This window comes from Ylistrum balloti, unplaced genomic scaffold, assembly GCF_031769215.1.
Source record: "Ylistrum balloti isolate Yb309-2 unplaced genomic scaffold, AGI_CSIRO_Ybal_v1 Utg371114, whole genome shotgun sequence".
Taxonomy (NCBI): Eukaryota; Metazoa; Mollusca; class Bivalvia; order Pectinida; family Pectinidae; genus Ylistrum; species Ylistrum balloti.
This window is the reverse complement of record NW_026782612.1, coordinates 281,915-303,604: the sequence shown is the minus strand read 5'-3', so window position 1 is coordinate 303,604 and position 21,690 is coordinate 281,915. Positions and strand designations below refer to the sequence as shown.

The window sequence follows — 21,690 nt, the reverse complement described above, 5'->3', positions numbered from 1 at the left end:
GTCTATTTTTAGACAGAACTTATGTGTCTGTCATTTGTCTTCTTACTAGCACTTTTTAATTTTTTGTCTACTTACTGGTAGGGTATATTTGTATTTTTCATCATCTTCTCACCATCCTCTATACTCCAGGGGTTACACTCACTATCCCTCTCTGTACCCCTGGAACCATCCTCTATACTCCAGGGGTTATACTCACTATCACTCTCTGTACCCCTGGAACCATCCTCGATACTCCAAGGGTTATGCACACCATCACTCTCTGTACCCCTGGAACCATCCTCTATACTCCAGGGGTTATGCACACCATCACTCTCTATACCCCTGGAACCATCCTCGATACTCCAGGGGTTATGCACACCATCACTCTCTATACCCCTGGAACCATCCTCTATACTCCAGGGGTTACACTCACTATCACTCTCTGTACCCCTGGAACCATCCTCTATACTCCAGGGGTTATGCTCACTATCACTCTCTGTACCCCTGGAACCATCCTCTATACTCCAGGGGTTACACTCACTATCACTCTCTGTACCCCTGGAACCATCCTCTATACTCCAGGGGTTATGCACACCATCACTCTCTGTACCCCTGGAACCATCCTCTATACTCCAGGGGTTATGCTCACTATCACTCTCTGTACCCCTGGAACCATCCTCTATACTCCAGGGGTTATGCACACCATCACTCTCTGTACCCCTGGAACCATCCTCTATACTCCAGGGGTTATGCACACCATCACTCTCTGTACCCCTGGAACCATACTCGATATTCCAGGGGTTATACTCACTCTCACTCTCTGTACCCCTGAAACATTTTCAAGCAAACTTGTAGACACAAACAAAGTAATTTGATTGGTTCAGAGCGAATTTCAGGAGAAAAAAAACTGACCAATCAGAGATGGATACTTTAAAGCAAACTATTATGTGAAGTTCATATTTTTTTGATATACACAAGGTGTTGCACATAAAACCTTCAGTTTTGCTGTTTGAAATGTTCCAGGGTTGCAGAGAATGATAGTGGACATAATTTCTGGAGTAGCACGGATGGATGCTCAGATTACGAGTAGGTCTATTCTCACAGAGAATTTGTCTGTGTCTTCTCAATTGCAGGTCTATTTCATATAGATTTCATCATTTGTCCACTTTTTTCTCTACTTTCTCACAAGTTTATTTCAACAGAGAATTTTCTTTATATTCCCACTAGCAGGTTTTATTTTTATGCAGATTCAGATAAATTTTCTCATTTATCTTTCTTTTTCAAATAGGTTAAAGGTCAAGGTCATCATTACCAAAAATAGATTTTCACTTTCAGACTCGTTATTGTTACAGTCCTTCATTACATGACACACTCGTGATTAGGACGAAACCTCACCAACATGTTGTGATGAAGTCTGGGCGTATACATGTCTGTTAGCCACACTTTGGACACATTTTAGGGTCACTATGTATAGGAATTACTTTGTCCATGTAATCGTTATTTGATTTTCGTGGTTATGGGTGAAAGTTAAATGTCAAAGGTCAATTTTGGCCCCTTTAGAACTATTTAATGGATTAACCCCTCAGTAGATTTAGATCAGAAGGAAAAGAATGGTGGGATATGTCTATTGGACCCCTGCTCACTTTGTTTTTATTTTCTACATATTTTCAGGATGCAACACTCGCATGTTTGCCTGAATAACATGACCTTTGCTTTGAAAACCCCTTTTATTAATATTTTCAAAGTCTCTGAAAATTTTTGATAATATGTTTTCTTGGGGAACTGTACATATATAATATCAGTTTTTATTGTTCTTAAATTGCGCTGTTTTGTTTTTTTCATATGTCTGATTTGTTATGACAATGATAAGGTTTTTTTTTCATAATAAGTATAGATATCTTAAATGAGTTTTAGTAATGGGTTTGTTTTTGAGAATTTTTTTTGATAGTATTCATCCTGCAGTAAGCCCAGGGGCCAAACCTAACCTCTGTCTCCATGTCACTTGGTGGGCTTATAACAGGACTTCAGGAGGCCAGCACATTACCTCTTGTCTCAAAGTCAGGTGATGGGCGTATTACAGAGCCTCAGGGAGCCAGCTTATAACCTCCGTGTCAAAGTGAGGAGGTGGGCTTATTACAGAGCCTCAGGGAGCCAGCTTATAACCTCCGTGTCAAAGTGAGGAGGTGGGCGTATTACAGGACATTAAAATAGTATTTTTTTAAATGCCACTTATTACACAACAAAAGATACATCGATGAGTTTATTACCAAGTACTGGCCAATTGTGGAATAGATGACATAGAATATGTTCTTGAAGGAAGGTGAATTATATTGAAAAGTAGAACTTTGTTAGTCACAAATGCATTGATAGAATTTTGTCTTTGCTTTGGAATTTTGGGATGCAATTGAAACCTCTTAATGTCACATCATCTTCTGTCACTTTTCTGTTAATATCACATTTCTTGAAATACTTTTTCATTCTCTGTATTATTCAATGTAATCCAATATCTTATAATGTCACTTGCTTACTTTTTTATACAAAATTTGTTCATCATGTTTTATTGGTGATTTTAATAATGATGATTTTAATAATGATGATTTTAAAGCCTAAAATGATATTTAAAACTTGATAAATATCTATAGCTATGAAGGGTTTTTTTTGTAGAAAAATTGACTACTAGTCATAGAATGTGTTATATTGATCCTAAAAATAATAATAAAAAAAAGGATTAATTGAATTAGTGATGAAAAAATTTCTGAAGTAAGAAATAATGACTTATATACATTAGTGATTCTAATGTTAATTGTATCACCATATATGGTTAAAAAAAAAAATGACGGAATCTGTAAATCGGGTATGTTGGTAGAGAGATTGTTTTGTGATTTTTCAGAAAAATACTGATTCGTTTATAACTAGCCCTGTTGGTTCTGTACTTTTTTCATTTTGGAGACATAAGAATTCATGGGTTGAGAATAGCCATGAAATCAATAGAAATAATTTCCCTCAAAAAATTGAAGATCTAGAGAACTACATGTTACTGTTTATAGGTGATAAACACACTTTATTTATTAAATCAGCATTAAATACATCAACCAAAGGAATTCCCAAATGTGGTTTCTGAATCATGGTTAAATATCCTCAAAAAGCAAGCTGAAGTTTTATCATTAACCTCTTACAGTCGAACCTCTTCTTGACTTCGGTGGAACCATGGGAAAACTTCGAGATAACCAAGTATTCCATTTAAGTGAGTTTCAATATTTTGTGTAAAGTTAGGCAGGAACAGACAAAATGCTTCAAATCAACAGGCATCTTCTAGTTATACAGTTCGAGATAAAAGGTTCGACTGTACTATACTCAGGCTTTTCCATCTAATGACGTTACATAGGCAGATAAAGACCAACCAATCACTGCCTTGCTTTCAAATGATACCACATGTGCAGGCGGTATCTAGTTACTTTTGACTGACGAAAGGCAAAACTTCTGTTGAGCTCGAGTCATCTAGATATGTGCATCACAGTGTTTGGTTTCAGTACTCAAGTTTCTAAAAGTGAGTTTAGTCAAAATATAACACAACTCAAGTAATCATTGATGATAAATCTCGGCCATAGCATATTTGATAAAGATGGCCTCTAAAACAGATACTACGGAGAAGTCCTTCGAAAGTTTTGACCCTTCAAATAGAATGATAATCCCCTCAAATAGTTTTGAAATTTAAAGAATCTTAAGCATATATATATATAAGGACCATTTTCTATATCGTTAAGTTTGTGATATGTTAATAATGTTTTAGATAGTTTTGGGTTTTATATATATACCATGATGGTATTTTTTTAAAAACTTTCTGCACAATCATATGTTTTTGAATATCAAACATTAAATTTACATAATTTGCATTAAAATGTTACACCAAGACTTTATATAATTTATTTTTCAGTGCTGTCTGAAATTTTGTGTGCTCAGGTGTACCTTTTTTCCATCAGTTAAATGGTATAATTGTTCACCATCATATGATGCATATTTTTTTTCTGTTCCTTTAATCATGGTTTATTATTGTTATTTTGTTTTATTTTATTTTGTAAAATCATTGAAAAGTGCTACTTTAGCTTGTTGCTTTGCAGATTTTTTCAATATATAAATACATGTTTTGTCCTCAATAGATACCGTATAATGTATACACACCCTCCCCCGGGATTGATAAGCCGTAAATGTATGTTTTATAATAGTTGCTTTCTGATATTTCTTACCATTGCTTCAGAATATTCTTCTTTTTTCTTTCTCTTTCTTTCTAGCCTTCTTTCTTTCTTGATTTCTTTCCTATAGTATTTCAACAGTAAACACTATATTTTGTACTTGGTAAGCTTAAATGTAATTTTTTGATAGAATTAGATTCCTCAACTTTGCTTCAGAAATTTCTTTCTTTCTTTAAATTTCTCTGTCTGTCTGTCTGTTTGTCTGTCTGTCTCTCTCTCTCTCTCTTTCTCTCTCTCTCTATTTTTCTTTCTTTGTCTCTCCCTCTCTCTCCCCCTCTCTCTCTCTCTCCCTTTCTATCTTTCTTTTCTTTCTGTCTTTCTTTCCCATAGTATTGTTACATGAAAGACTGTTGTACATAGTACAATAACTACCATTCTAATGGACATGAACATTAGAAGTATTACATTGAATACATTAATTTTTCCTTCTGTAATGACGGCCAATTTTTAAGTTTTTAGTATTTTAGTTAAAATCAAATTTTTTGGAATTGTGAAGGGATCTGATTTGTTTTATCGTTATACTTTACATATCGCTTGGTGAATGTCCAAATGTCACCCTGGAGTTTGCATGGAGATTTAATAAGTGTAAGTAAGTTTTATTGCTCAGTACACTTACATCAAAGATATCTCTTTAGAAGAGATTCATATTCATTGTGGTGACCGTTTTTAGTATGTCTTTCACGACATAAAAACTTGTTAAAAATTTTCATTAGCATAGCTATAGATTACATCTTGGTGATGTAGGTTTTGTCGTAATAAGATCTTGGTGATTTAGGTTTTATCATCAGTGCCAATGAAAAATAATCAGGCATTGATTAATCAAACTTATTTTTGATACATCACATTCCATTTTGTTTATTATTAATTTCATTGGTTATTGATATTATAATGCAAATCCTACAGATATATGCCAGTCATAGATAATTGCATTTAATTTTTTTTTTTCTATAGAATTTTTTTTTTTAAATGTTAATTTTGTCAAATGCATGAATTTATTTTTGAAAATTCAGTCTCCATGGTATGACATGACATCTTTATAACATGACATCTTTATGACATGACATCTTTATGACATGAAATATTTATGAATTTTAGTTTCTAAATTTAACAGATGTCTTAATTCTCTATCAATCCAGTGCTTGATTTATTTACAGTGCTTTTAAGTGCATTAACAAAGAAAAAGAATGTTTACAAAAAGATTATTAAAATAATTTAATTTGATGATTATGTTTATGAATCTAGTTTTGAATTTAACTGCTCATAGTCTAGTCACTTATTGATATGATAAATTGCATGTAAGTGTTAGGATATCTCAGCAGCATTTTAATATAATGGCTTCTCCACCAGTCAAAGGTGAAGAACAGTAAACGGATTGTTACCCTCAAAAAGATGCTTGAATTTGACTGAATCAGCAAAGTGTTTGCATCCAGTATGTAATAACTTTGCTGCTCATGGGCATCCGAGTTCAATTAAAATGAATGTTTGTTAAGGAAATTCTTGTCTAGATAGAAAGTTCAAATGTTTTTTAAATGATGCTTTGTTTGATGACAAGGTAATGATTTGAAGTCCTTGGAATAGCAAGATGATGATGGAATCCTCAGATACATGTAGCCATCACAAATCAGTGGTATTCCAGTGCACTAGAGAACTTGCAAAAAGCACAGTATTTTTTTCTAAGTCATATTACTTGTTTTGAGAACTTGCCAGAAGGTCAGACCTGTATTTTATCATATTGATCTAACTACTTTAACAATGTACAAAGTTTATATGACTTGATTATGCCCATGGTCAATAGTAATTTTGTACAATATGATAGATTAAAATTTCATCTGATTATTAAACATTCTGAATTCAGATTTAGATTTTGGGTAAAGAAATACACATTGTTTGCTCGTTATGAAAATGAGAATTACATATTCGCCAGAAGAATGTACTTCTGAGGATATAATACTGTATAGCAGGATATTTTTGCTCTGATATTTTCGCCCTTACATGATTATATACACAAATTAATTTCTGTCATGGTCATTTTACCCTCTGGGGATCATATGTAAGGGTTAAATATGTGCATCAAAATTGTGCCCCCCTAAAATTTGGACAAACTTGAACCTAAAATTAAGTGTTTATGGACAAGAACAACGAAAATCAAACTGGGGCAAAACGTTCCTATATACAGTAATTTCCATACCAGGTCAACCACTAATAGTTGTATTTCTGTAGATTTTCTGGTTCAGATGAAAAAAGTATGAAATGTTATTGGCAATTTTATATGTCTTTATTAATTAAACAAATAAATCTTGAGAAGATAAATTTTGTTATTTTATGTGAGTACACCTCAAATAAATCCTTCCTCCATTTGGTGTTGAAGGGAGAACGGATCTCTGTTCTGGCGTTTGTAAGACTTTGTGACGTGATCTTCAATTGGTCGCTTTCCTGAATTCGTCATTCCAGAGTTTTCAACGTGCAAACCCCCAGATGTTGGAAATTGAATGTCATTTGTGAAAGAATGGTAATTTCTGGTGGTGTTTTGTGTGTTATCGTAGTACAGGAATGACTGATGGTCAGTGTGGGGTCGAGGCTGCTGAGGGATGGTCGTCTGGTCCGACCTGTGGACAAAGGTCAAATAATGATGGTAATTTCTAAAACAAAGAAGGGATGTCAACAGTTACCAAAAATACTTAGCGGTTGTGTTGACAACAAACAATAGATAAAAGGAATGAGGATTCTAAACAATCACCAGGAAATGAAATGTCACTGGAGGATGCAACAAAATGTCTAGTGTATGTATATACTGCAGTGCTTAGTACTGATGACATTAACAAACTTATTAAGGACCGAAATTGCTGGCGTGAACAACCTTCATAATGACAAGAAATATTAACACCTTTTAAAGATTAAATTAACAACCTGAAGAGCTACAAATGTTGATGAAGTTAACGAGCTGAAGAGGTACCAGAACAGATGAAGTTAACCACAAGAGGCACCAGAATTGAGGAATTTAACAACCTTAAGAGACACAATCAGTTATGGACGTTAACAACCTTAAGAGACACAATCAATTATGGGTGTTAACAATCTTAAGAGACACAATACATCAAGGTTGTTAACAATCTTAAGAGACACAATACATCAAGGTTGTTAACAATCTTAAGAGACACAATACAACAAGGTTGTTACATCAAGAGACACAATACATGTTAACAATCTTAAGAGACACAATACATCAAGGTTGTTAACAATCTTAAGAGACACAATACATCAAGGTTGTTAACAATCTTAAGAGACACAATACATCAAGGTTGTTAACAATCTTAAGAGACACAATACATCAAGGACGTTAACAATCTTAAGAGACACAATACATCAAGGTTGTTAACAATCTTAAGAGACACAATACATCAAGGTTGTTAACAATCTTAAGAGACACAATACATCAAGGTTGTTAACAATCTTAAGAGACACAATACATTATGGACGTTAACAATCTTAAGAGACACAATACATTATGGACGTTAACAATCTTAAGAGACACAATACATTATGGACGTTAATAATCTTTAGAGGAAGAAGAAATTATGCTGATGTTTACATCCTTGGAAGTTGGATTGGTGAAGAAAATGGTCTAATAATACTTATAACAAAACTGTTTACCATAATTTAACACGTGAATATCGTACACAGTATTTCATATCTGATGTGAAAATCTGGCTGCATTGAAATGAATATTTCAGATATGACTGGATGAAAAATAAGACAACCATCTCTTTTCTTTACCCGTATTGAAAACTCAATGAAGGTTCATTGGTGTTGCTTGACAAGGGAAAACAAATATCACAGATGCAAATACAGCTTCATTTATAAGTTTGATATCAAAGATGGACACGGCAATTATTTATCATAGACAGAAAGATGGGATCGAGAAAATAATTTTGAAACGTACTCCAAGTAAACAAAATATAAAGGATACAGTGTTTTTTCGACTTTCTTTTAATATAAATGGTAATTGGAACATGTACTTTAACGTTATATTTATAAAGAAATGAAATGTGTTCTACCCTGTATATTTATAACACAGTGTACTGATAACATATATTGGTATGTACATACATGCGCGGTAGGTCAATCTGAGATATGTGGCTTATTTGAGCATTCCAGTCCAATGTGTTGGTATATCGCTGACCATCACAGCTGGACACAGGGGTCAGGACATGGCTCGGACTTGCATGAAGTGAGGGAATGGACACCTATAAATTTATAATAGATACATGTATTAGCATGCAAGGGAAGGATTTTTTTTCCAAAAATGATGTTTAGCGATTGATAGAAATGAATAAAGAAGATTTTAAAAATACCAATTGAATCAGAGTATTTAGAATAAAACACATTTTTAGAAAATGTAAACGAATTTAAGTATTCACTAGTGTGTATATTTTCAATTACCAAATTTTCTTATATTTTTCTAATATCTACATGTATGTCTTTCCCAAATTCAATTTAAGAAGATAGTTTTGAATACAAAAAAGCACGTTTTCGCTACTGGTTTAAAACTTAGTCACTTTATTTTCTTTTGTAACAAACATTCGTTGTAATTTTCGTAGTAATCAGTGTTTTGTTTTAACTAATGCATTCTTGTAATGGAATGTAAAAGAGACCCCCAAACTACATAGCGAAAAACAATTAAAAAATGACAGAAATGACTTTGTTCCTTTATTCGAGACGAATTTACTGTTTAAAACCGTGAAAGTCTGACAGAATGTAAGGGGGGTTTATACAAATATGTGTTTCTACACAACTACACATCATTTTGTTTACAACTCCTTTATCTATGATCAAGAAATTGAACAAACTGAAATATCCACTGACATGTGATAAAAATTAAGTGAACGTCGATGTTTGAATTCAGTATTTAGAAACTGTGACTTTAAAAGTTGAGTGAAATCTACCGAAAAATATCAATTTTGTTTTTTAGGAAATGTACGTTCACACTAGCTGCATGTCTAATTCAACCCCCTTACCTTATTCCATCTAGATTACACAATATCGTAATAAATTATTACAATTTAGTTATTATTGTATTACATTTGCTACTATCCTATTACATTTTATTACTATCATATTACAGTTGTTACTATTATATTACATTTGTTACTATTGTATAACATTTTATTACTATTATATTACATTTGGTACTATTGTATTACATTTTATCCTTATATTACATTTGTTACTATTATATTACATTTGTTACTGTTATATTACATTTGTTACTATTATACTATATTTGTTACTATTATACTACATTTGTTACTATTATATTACATTTATTATATTACATGTTATATTATATTACATTTGTTACTGTTATAATACATTTGTTACTGTTATATTACATTTGTTACTATTATATTACATTTGTTACTATTATATTACATTTGTTACTATTATATTACATTTATTACTATATATTACATTTGTTAATATTTTATTAATATATTACATTTGTTTCATTGTGATTGTATTACATTTTATTACTTATCTATAACAATATATTAGATATTATATTGTAATATTCTATATTCATTACCTGTATATGTCTCGGGTTAAAACCGAAGCTAGTGACGTCATCTTGTGGCGGTTGTACCCCTGTGTTAGGTATGGACTGGTGTATGAATGGCGGAGCATACGTGCTGCACTGAGACGAGCTACTCCTGAATTTGAAAATGGATTTCATTACTCTTATCGAACCATAAAAAATGAAAAATAACACTTAACTTGTTCAGATTGATCTAATGTGGAATTAACTTACTGTAACGTGAAACCTGTCTGTAAGCCAATATCAGGTGGACGGTCAAATTCAGTGGACGGCGTGTCGCATCCTACCACTGTATGTGAATCTGACAAACTCTGTCGGTTGTGACAACCTGATAACATGAAACAATGCATTGTGTGAAATCGAAGAGCTTACTGTTGCGTAAACAATTACAAATCAATAATGCGTCTAACAATGAAAACATTCTTATAGAAATTATGTGGGTTTTTTTTTATTTATTTATAAATTTGTATGTGTTGAATGTTTTTTGTTTTTCTTTTTTTGGTTGTTTTTGTTTTTTGTTTTGTTTTGTTTTTTAAATTCTTATATGGATACGAACCCATAATGTCCCTCGTGTTTGTAATGACGGAGTCCCTGGTGTCTGTGTGATCCTCAGAGAAGGTAGGCGTGAATGTTGAGCTGCCCCCAGGTATAATGCTTTCCTTAATGATGCTGGAATCTGGCAGGATGATCTCATCCGCGCAATCTGTGTCGTAATGATATAGCATTTGTAAAGTCAATCACATTTTTTGTTCTAATTAGTCATGTGTAGCATTTTGAACTTCAACGATATTTTATCGGCTAAACATTTACATGACATAGGATAACCTTCTGTACAAAAAATATGTTTAGAATAAAAAAAATAGTATCTATATCTTATTTTTATCGTGATAAAACGGCAAAGTGTGATAAATTCCATTAAAAACTTTCTTTGATAACTTAAAGCAAATATTAAGATGTAGTAAATTAACAAGCTGCAACAAATCGAAAACTGCCGATGGTATGACGTCACAGGCTTCCAAATTTAACTGGCTTCTAAACTTTTGATACATCATATTGCATTGTAACATTACCCGATGAGGCCTCCCCCTTAATGACCCTCAGAAAGTCGTTAGCCCTTTCCTGGCTGTGTATGTTCTCCACCAGATACAGAACGTAATCGTCGAACATCAGATGCATGAGATGAAAGGAACCTAAAAATAGAACAAACACAATTAGTACTTCATCTTTGGGACGTGGCTGCCTACATAACTATGTAATCGTCCACATCGATTATATTTTGCACCAAATACAGTTCTCTCTTAGTTGCTTATCAGTGACAGTATGAAAGCACAATCGATTTCAAAATTCAAACTCATAAATAAATAAATAAAAAAAAAACACATACAAAAAAAAAATGTGTTTTGTTTGTTCGTTACATTTTTAAAAAATTCTTTATTAAAAAAATATAATACAGTAAAACAAACAAAAACAAAATAAAGCAAATAAAAGGATCACGTACCGAAGCTCGGGGCACTGTGCAGTGTCATGTCACGTATCACTCTAGTACCAAAACACGACCACATTAGCAGGAATTGGCGCGCGATCTGACGGAGTGTGCCGGGCTTTTTACGGCTTGGCTGTACAAATAAAACAATTTATTTATATCTTAAAGTAGTGCAACTGTTAAAAACGACCCTTTAAATACATCTCATTATAACTGATGTTTATCATTTTTCCGTGTAAGGAATAAAAATATGAATGTTAAGTTGTATTTATAACAGTTGTAGAATTGAAAGTCGAATATGATTTTTGAAACACATATTTCGTTACAGCTGGTAAGTTTCTCTCTGTATCAGATTAATTTACATCAATAAATTGTTTACCAATTGAATTTGTAGCAGAACAAGAAATACACTTTTACCATAAATTATATTGAATAAATGCACTGATCGTTATGAATAAATATTGGAAAATAAAAAAAAAAAAATATTGTAAACTTACATATATTTTGTATGCTGTATATTTAGCAATATTTGTGGATGCGCAAAGTCATCATTGCATTTATTTAAAGAGTGAGTAAGTGATAAACAGGATTTCGCCAAAACATCCTATCATATAGTTTCCGTACAGCTAATAATTTTCACGGGTTAAACATTTTCGCGATTTACTTTTAAAACGATCAAATTCTACTTATTTTTTTCAAAATTTGTCGATCTTGACATAAAAGGACATATGATACCCATGTATCTCATTATTCCACGGATTATATTTTCGCGATCACGTTAATTTCCATCGAAATAGTGAAAATGTCACCCCGCGAAAATGACGGACTACACGGTAAATTAATATGTAAACATATGGTTACAGATACCTTGACTACACAACGATCCACCATGTTATCCAGCCATTCTATAAACGATTCTAGTGGTGCCTGCTCCTCCATCAACTTCTCGTACTCTGAGCATACTTATATGAAGCAAAATCGAAAAAAATTGTCGTTATTAGGCTTGCGATAGTTTTATACACAGAGTTTCAGCAATCTTGCTTGGCACATTGGATTTCAATTCATGTCTTCGAACACAAAAAGCAATATAGTTTTCTTATGGAAGTTATGTAAAGGTTTTTTTTTTTTTTTTAGTAAAAACTCTTTTCAAAACCTTAGATAATCCATTTCCACCTGATTGGCACATTGGATTTCAATTCATGTCTTCGGACGCAAAATTAATTTGGTTTTCTTATAGAAGTTATGTAACATTTTTTGACAAAAAACTCTTTTCAAAACCTTAGATAATCTATTTTCACCTGATATATTTAGAAAGTTATATCACAAACTGTACGTTTCTTTGTTAATTAATTTTCTTCAGTATGAAACAGATTCCTAACAACGTTTGTTCCACTCTCTAATCTGTGTCGGAGATTTAGAATAATTACAACACATTAAACATATTTTTTTCGACATTGGTGGCAGTTTTAATTCCTAAATAAAAAAGCCAAAAATTTTGTACAGGTAAAGGTTTGAAGACAACTTGTAATGTTGTTCTTAATTCTAAATTTGTATTGATAAGCATGTTCCACACAAGTTGCCTTTTATACGATCCTAATTTTATAAATACCTATAAAACCACACGTTTGACGTACAATTTACGATTATCTGGTGTTCCTTCTCGCTGTAGTTATCCATGGTATATAAAGTCTGTTTGATTATGCTGTTAAGATCAACGTTGAGCCAATCATCTAACATCTGTGACGTAATTTCCGCACTGTGTATAACGGTCCTGGCCGCTTGACAAAGGTGATTCAGAGACGTCTGACGTCGGAGGACCTGCGCAAAGCGTCTTGCAACTGCAAAAGTTGATGTTATGATGATATTGCATTGATATTAAAGGGACAGTTCTTCATTTGAACAACAGAAACACACTTCGCTATTATTTTTCAAATTCATACTTTAAAGAGAATCACACTGCCTGTCAGTGACTATATAACGGACACCGTCTATGTGTACAAGAAATCTTTATATTTCGGGTCGAATTAAGAATTTCAAAGTTTTGTGATCTAAATGCTTTGGTTTGTTCGGAAATTTTGACAGCTGAATAATGACCCTTTAAAGGATTGTGATACATAAACTTTTTGCAAAGAAGAATGAATTTAACAAGTAAAAACGATCGTGCTGAAGAAATATCTTCAGAGAACTATGAACTAAGAATGTATGTTATTAAAACACACATGCGCAATGCATGTTAAGTGGACAGATCCTTAGTGATTCAGTTTGTCACTGAACAAGTACTTAGGCAATCACGTGTTTCTAGTGATGGGCAGTCCTTAAAGGAAGAAGTGATTGGGATCATGAGCCAAATGTTTCAATGATTAATAATATAAAGATCAATTAGAAACATTTATCTATAGTAGTTTGAGAACATAATTATATTCACCGATGTGTTTTATCAAACTTATAACTCAACACCGCATGAAACTGAGTTACATGTCAAGTGAAAAGGCAAAAGTCACCAGTGTCACCTGCCCGGCCACGTGGGTTTTCCCCGGGTATTCCGGTTTCCTCCCACGCGCGCTTACATCCGGACCGACAAGAGTGATTAGAATAAGTTGAACTAACTAAATGGTTGAAAAATAAATAAAGTTTATAGTTAAATAAATACACCAATGAAAGTGTCGAGAGGAGAAATCGACATGGGACATTAATGTTCTTTGGTAATGATCAGTCTCATATTTCTGTATCTGATAAACATGCCTCCCGTGTCCAATCAGAACAGAAAATAGTTGTGTTAACTATTAAATGATACATTTACAACAGAAATGGAATAAGTATTAGCTTTAATTAGTTTTCGTTGCTTGGCAACTTATCCTGTCTTCCAAGTCACAAAAATAATCACAGCGTTACCAGTTGTCGTTTCTTTATTAACTATACTATGCTTTCCGGTACAAAAAAGCTGAACAAATTTGTAATTTTTTCAATAAGTATGCCTCATTATTAAATGCAAGCCTTTCCAAATTTTATGAAATGTCACAGAAGACTGAATATGCTGTGACTGTTACTGCTATTGAGATATCAACAAACGGGATTTAAATTGACATAACTTCTGGAATTAATTTTAAAATAAGGATTACAGAAGATATAAATGTAATGTTGTTAACCTATCTGAAAAGTTTTGAGTTCAACAGCAGATATTATGAAATGATTTGAAATAAGATATCTAAAGTCGTTTAATTCACTATCAATACATAAAGAAAGTTGGTAAAATCACATGAAAAGAAATTCAAAATTCAATTTTAAAAATATGGGGTAACATATTATCATTCAGTTGTAGGTTTTGTAAAAGCGAACAACAATTAGCTATACAGATATATCAAAGCACACAAAGTTTACTCACGATCAAATTTAATTTTTTGAACGCCATGTGGTAAGGAATGAAGCGCCGTTTGTAGCCAATCATCCAGCTGCTTAGCGAATCTTCTGATCACTTGCGTCAAACTGTAACAGAAACTACTATTAGCACTGCAGATCATCAGATATACTTAAAACACGTGTTATTGTAATATAATATAGCAACTCCATGTCAATTTGATATATTCGCAATATTCGCCGGGTGTGAAGAAATATTAAACATAATTTTCTAAAGCTGAATACGACAGATCGGTAACATAGATACTTACACCATTCATCGCAAAAAAAAAAAAAATAAACAACAGCACATTACAAGCATTGTCACAAACACAACTGATATTTGTTTAAAAAATAGTCACTTTTTAGGATTTGTGATGCGCATTTTCAAGAAAATCAAATTATTTTCTACAAAAGAAATTATACTTACCGGATGAAAAAAAACATTTTATCCAATTTAGAAAATACTCCAATGAAGCAAATAAACCTTGTACATTGAATTATTAACATAATTACAGCTGTGTATTAACGTTAAATTTCCGTTACTTCGAAGTATTTAGTTGTAAACGTTCTGTTTCCATGGTATTGTAAACATCTTTGAAGGAAGAACTGATTTGTATTTGTCTGAAGAAAACGGGCTATCACTTGTACAAAGAAGATACACAAATTATATCGATGGCTCTACTTTGTACACTGTGTCCCATTCTATATTTATCGTGAAAGGTTTTGATTCGTTTATGTGTTTTTTGTCTAATATTTTCAGTAGTTTACACTCATGTTGGATTTTCCGTCCTCGGAGGTTGCCGTAGGCAAATAAGAATCTTAAGAAGCACCCCATTCACTAAAATATTTAATGTTAAAGTTGTTATTTTATTGATGTCTCGTTTGTAGTTTCCGCAAATGATTTTCCTTGAAGCCGTAAACTAACTGTGAACGTAAAGGAAAATTCCTTATAAGGTTGTCTGATTGTCTGTGCTTATGAACGGGAACTACGTTTGCAAGCACATCCCTTACGTTACCAATGAAGTGTTATTTTCTATTTTTGCCTTTAATATACAAAATTATTTATGTTATGATATGATGTAACAAAGCCTAGTCCATTACATCTGACTAATTAGGGGTATCTATACGATTTATTGTAAACACATTGGTAGTACAGTGCATATGTAACACTCATTTGGTAGTTTTATGAAGACTAATGTTTGCATTGTAAGAATACTTATATAACTACATATCAGCTTTACAATTAAAACAAAAACAAAAAATAAGTTACAGTTGTTGTTATTGAGTTTTCTTTACTATTAGAGGATTCGTTTTCATATATCCGTGTGCTAAAATGACATCGATTTAACAGTTGTATTTTTAATATTAGATTATAAGTTTTTATAGTTCATCCAGGCCCCAAATGTTTGTAGAACTGTCGGCATGAGGACGTTAGAGATTTGTACAGACTGTCTTACCTTTCTGGCAGAGCTTGTAGAACTGTCGGCATGAGGACGTTAGAGATTTGTACAGACTGTCTTACCTTTCTGGCAGAGCTTGTAGATCTGTGGGCATGAGGACGTTAGCGATGTATACAGACATAGCTTACCTGTCTAGTAGAGCTTGTAGAACTGTCGGCATGAGGACGTTAGCGATGTATACAGATATATCTTACCTTTCTGGCAGAGCTTGTAGAACTGTGGGTATGAGGACGTTAGCGATGTATACAGACATATCTCACCTTTCTGGCAGAGCTTGTAGAACTGTCGGCATGAGGACGTTAGCGATGTATACAGACATATCTCACCTTTCTGGTAAAGCTTGTAGAACTGTGGGCATGAGGACGTTAGCGATGGCTTTGTAGAGGATTGAATCACAGACGCCGACGAGAAGGACAATGGTTTTGTAGTCCAGTATAGGAACAATATGTGATGGCATACCCTGCCAGAAATGAAGCAAAAAACTCTGTACCTGTAATAAAACAATTAAAATATGATATCTAATGGTCCAAATAGAGACAAACGAAGGAGAAGTTAAAACACGTCTTCACTCACCAAGCCGTTAACGACCTGTTGCAAATGAAATCCCTAAAATTTATAGAGAATGTGGGTACACGCAGAACAGAATACGTCTTCAGTATGTCAGAGACAGTATTTCTAACTCGTCAGCTCTTTCAGCGATGTTTTTTTTCCGACGGTACTTTGTATGTTTATGACATCAGTCATAATCTTCAGCATAAATTAGCGGTCAACATTTAGGAAAATTAGTTGTTGAATGCATCAGTCTTGGCCACTGGTCAAAACTGAAGCATTACGAAGTAGTTGAAATCAAAGTTTTCATTTATCATTAATCATTTTGGTGCTATGGGCTATAACCACAAAAATAAATCAGTCAAAAAATAGAAATAAATAGAGTAAAAGGAGAGGAAAATGGACAAGGCGTTCTGATTAGGTCTACCTTATGGCGGGGTACTTTCGCGGGGATGATATTCTCGCTATTTCGCGGTACAATAACGAGAGCGAAAATTCAATCCGTGAAATAGAGTCACGTTATTGGATTGTTTTCATAAGGAAATTATGTAATCATTAAAACTACCAGTTATACAGTATTCTCACTTTTTCAGTTCCGTTGTGTTTGTTGACTTCTTCGTAAACTTAATATATGTTTACTCAAGATAATGTTTTAAATCAAATTTGTCCTTCAATGGAAAGTATAAAGGTATCAGCTTTACTGTTTGTTATAAAAACGATATGATGCATGATTTTTACAACAGTTACGGCACATTAATTCCATTCAATCTTCATTATTTTTTGGCAGAACAACTTCAGGAAAATAAATAAAAGAAAAACAACACATTTAACACAAATGTGAAACAAGTTAGCTTAAGTTCATCACTCCTATTGCATGGGATTTCCCAGTGGTATCGGAATGATAGCCCTGATATAGATGACAACCGATATGTTTAAATGTTTCCATTTGTATTAACTTTATCCACTGTACTTTCCTTATTGAAGTTCAAGTTTATTTGTATTGAAAAACTGACCTCGTCAAAGTTGGCCCTGATGACCGTGTCCAAGATTCTCTGACAGTGCGTCCTGTACATCACCATAAAGGTAAAAACCTGTAATATGGACATATATAATATCAAGTCAGTGGTAGGATATGAAAATCTGTAACACAAAGTCAATGGTAGGATATTAAAATCTGTAACACCAAGTCAGTGATGAGATATGAAAATCTGTAACACCAAGTCAGTGATGAGATATTAAAATCTGTACCACCAAGTCAGTGGTGGGATATGAAAATCTGTAACACCAAGTCAATGGTGGGATATTAAAATCTGTAACACGAAGTCAATGGTAGGATATGAAAATCTGTAACACCAAGTCAATGGTAGGATATGAAAATCTGTAACACCAAGTCAATGGTAGAATATGAAAATCTGTAACACCAAGTCAGTGGTGGGATATGAAAATCTGTAACACCAAGTCAATGGTGGGATATGAAAATCTGTAACACAAAGTCAATGGTAGGATATTAAAATCTGTAACACGAAGTCAATGGCAGGATATTAAAATCTGTAACACCAAGTCAATGGTGGGATATGAAAATCTGTAACACCAAGTCAATGGTAGGATATGAAAATCTGTAACACCAAGTCAGTGGTGGGATATGAAAATATGTAACACCAAGTCAGTGATGAGATATTAAAATCTGTAACACCAAGTCAGTGGTGGGCTATGAAAATATGTAATACCAAGTCAATGGTGGGATATGAAAATCTGTAACACGAAGTCAATGGTAGGATATGAAAATCTGTAACACCAAGTCAATGGTAGAATATGAAAATCTGTAACACCAAGTCAATGGTGGGATATGAAAATCTGTAACACCAAGTCAGTGGTGGGATATGAAAATCTGTAACACCAAGTCAATGGTGGGATATGAAAATCTGTAACACAAAGTCAATGGTAGGATATTAAAATCTGTAACACCAAGTCAGTGGTAGGATATGAAAATCTGTAACACCAAGTCAATGGTAGAATATGAAAATCTATAACACCAAGTCAATGGTGGGATATGAAAATCTGTAACACGAAGTCAATGGTAGGATATGAAAATCTGTAACACCAAGTCAATGGTAGGATATGAAAATCTGTAACACCAAGTCAATGGTGGGAACACCAAGTCAATGGTAGAATGATATATTAAAATCTGTAACACCAAGTCAGTGGTAGGATATGAAAATCTGTAACACGAAGTCAGTGGTAGGATATGAAAATCTGTAACACCAAGTCAATGGTAGGATATGAAAATCTGTAACACCAAGTCAATGGTAGGATATGAAAATCTGTAACACGAAGTCAATGGTAGGATATTAAAATCTGTAACACCAAGTCAATGGCAGGATATTAAAATCTGTAACACCAAGTCAATGGTAGGATATGAAAGTCTGTAACACCAAGTCAATGGTAGGATATGAAAATCTGTAACACCAAGTCAATGGTAGGATATGAAAATCTGTAACACCAAGTCAATGGTAGGATATGAAAATCTGTAACACCAAGTCAATGGTAGGATATGAAAATCTGTAACACCAAGTCAATGGTAGGATATGAAAATCTGTAACACCAAGTCAATGGTAGGATATGAAAATCTGTAACACCAAGTCAATGGTAGGATATGAAAATCTGTAACACCAAGTCAATGGTAGGATATGAAAATCTGTAACACCAAGTCAATGGTAGGATATGAAAATCTGTAACACCAAGTCAATGGTAGGATATGAAAATCTGTAACACCAAGTCAATGGTAGGATATGAAAATCTGTAACACCAAGTCAATGGTAGGATAGGAAAATCTGTAACACCAAGTCAGTGGTAGGATATGAAAATCTGTAACACCAAGTCAATGGTAGGATATTAAAATATGTAACATCGAGTCAACACGTGGTTGTAAAAACTTGTAAACTCAAGTCGACAAGTCATTAAGTCGACACGTGAGGCGTGACAAGTCAGTTAATTGACACGTGAGGCATGATAAGTCATCAAGTCGATACGTGACACATGACGAACACAACGTAGCACATGAGGCGTGAAAAGCCATCAAGTTGATAAGATAATCTACACCCCAAATAAATAAGTATTCCTCATAAACTCCCTTCAAAATTATCTTATTTTTTAATATATCAAATATCGCATAACCTTATCTGTGGTATGGTTAAGCACCGAGCCAGCATTGTTCCGTGATAAAATGGTATCTTTAAGCTTTCCATATAATTATGAATATCCGTATTCTCGATTTAAGCTCATTTTCATTCGTAAGTGATGAAAAAATCATCATATAAGGTTGAAGTTACAACTTAGATGTTTTAATTACATAAGCTTATATTACTAATTGATGACTTTCGATAAAAATATTTTCACATAGCTTTCAAAAAAACCGAGTTCGATCTCATCTGATAAATATTTCGAGAACTATCAGTTCAATCTCATCAGACATTTTCGGCTGTAATAATATTTTTCATCAATTTGTGACCGTGATAGAGTTATCTAACCCGAATCTCGTGTAACTGAATTATACATCTCGGCAATTTCCGGTGACTAAATTATAAACCTCTATCATACCATCTCGGCAATTTCCGGTGACTAAATTATAAACCTCTATCCTACCATCTCGGCAATTTCTGGTGACTAAATTATAAACCTCTATCCTACCATCTCGGCAATTTCCGGTGACTAAATTATAAACCTCTATCCTACCACCTCGGCAATTTCCGGTGACTAAATTATAAACCTCTATCCTACCATCTCGGCAATTTCCGGTGACTAAATTATAAACCTCTATCCTACCATCTCGGCAATTTCCGGTGACTAAATTATAAACCTCTATAATACCATCTCGGCAATTTCCGGTGACTAAATTATAAACCTCTATCATACCATATCGGCAATTTCTGGTGACTAAATTATAAACCTCTATCCTACCATCTCGGCAATTTCCAGTGACTAAATTGTAAACCTCTATCCTACCATCTCGGCAATTTCCGGTGACTAAATTGTGACTAAATTATAAACCTCTATCCTACCATCTCGGCAATTTCCAGTGACTAAATTGTAAACCTCTATCCTACCATCTCGGCAATTTCCGGTGACTAAATTGTAAACCTCTATCCTACCATCTCGGCAATTTCCGGTGACTAAATTGTATACCTCTATCCTACCATCTCGGCAATTTCCGGTGACTAAATTGTAAACCTCTATCCTACCATCTCGGCAATTTCCGGTGACTAAATTGTATACCTCTATCCTACCATCTCGGCAATTTCCGGTGACTAAATTGTATACCTCTATCCTACCATCTCGGCAATTTCCGGTGACTAAATTGTAAACCTCTATCCTACCATCTCGGCAATTTCCGGTGACTAAATTGTATACCTCTATCCTACCATCTCGGCAATTTCCGGTGACTAAATTATAAACCTCTATCCTACCATCTCTGCAATTTCCGTCAGTACTATAAATACATATACTGTGTAGTATGTCTTTTGACCTTACCTTCTCCTCGGCAATATTCGGTGGTAGTTGAATATCTTTGATATCGGGAAACTCCGGAAGTAATGTCCCTAGTTTGGATCGTGGGGAGTAAGCTATAATCTGAAAAAGGACGCATTCCATGTTAAGCAGGTCAGTTAGAATTGTAATGTAAACAATTTCAGGAAATTAAACGGGGAACGTGTCCCTTCAAACATGTAAGGAAAACAACTCAAATTGAGCCGATGTAAAAGTTAAAATAAAGAATTGATGAAATGCGTCTGATAGATAATGGTATATAATATTTTTTACAAAACCTTGTAAGTCTCTAAATAAGAAATAGGTCTGAGTTATATGAAATTTGAACAAAACGTGGTAGGTTTCTACATCAGAAATATATTTGAGTTGTATGATATTTGTACAAAACGTGGTAAGTTTCTACATTAGGAATATATTTGAGTTGTATGAAATTTGTAC

At 33.6% G+C, this 21,690-nt stretch overlaps 1 protein-coding gene across 1 annotated transcript in view; it reads right to left on the bottom strand.

The window, feature by feature from the left end:
• Window positions 1–6,564: 6,564 nt before the first annotated feature.
• LOC132560783 (transcription factor RFX4-like) overlaps window positions 6,565–21,690 on the bottom strand; it is a 37,100-nt gene continuing 21,974 nt past the window's right edge. Inside the window, exons 8-20 of the mRNA XM_060225458.1 lie at window positions 21,238–21,336; window positions 17,724–17,801; window positions 16,488–16,651; window positions 14,688–14,788; window positions 12,940–13,143; window positions 12,173–12,267; window positions 11,321–11,438; window positions 10,898–11,012; window positions 10,379–10,527; window positions 10,036–10,150; window positions 9,814–9,937; window positions 8,337–8,473; window positions 6,565–6,835 (exon numbers count right to left, since the gene is read on the bottom strand). Coding sequence (XP_060081441.1) covers window positions 6,565–6,835; window positions 8,337–8,473; window positions 9,814–9,937; window positions 10,036–10,150; window positions 10,379–10,527; window positions 10,898–11,012; window positions 11,321–11,438; window positions 12,173–12,267; window positions 12,940–13,143; window positions 14,688–14,788; window positions 16,488–16,651; window positions 17,724–17,801; window positions 21,238–21,336 — 1,770 coding nt within the window. The remainder of the gene's footprint in view (window positions 6,836–8,336; window positions 8,474–9,813; window positions 9,938–10,035; window positions 10,151–10,378; window positions 10,528–10,897; window positions 11,013–11,320; window positions 11,439–12,172; window positions 12,268–12,939; window positions 13,144–14,687; window positions 14,789–16,487; window positions 16,652–17,723; window positions 17,802–21,237; window positions 21,337–21,690) is intronic.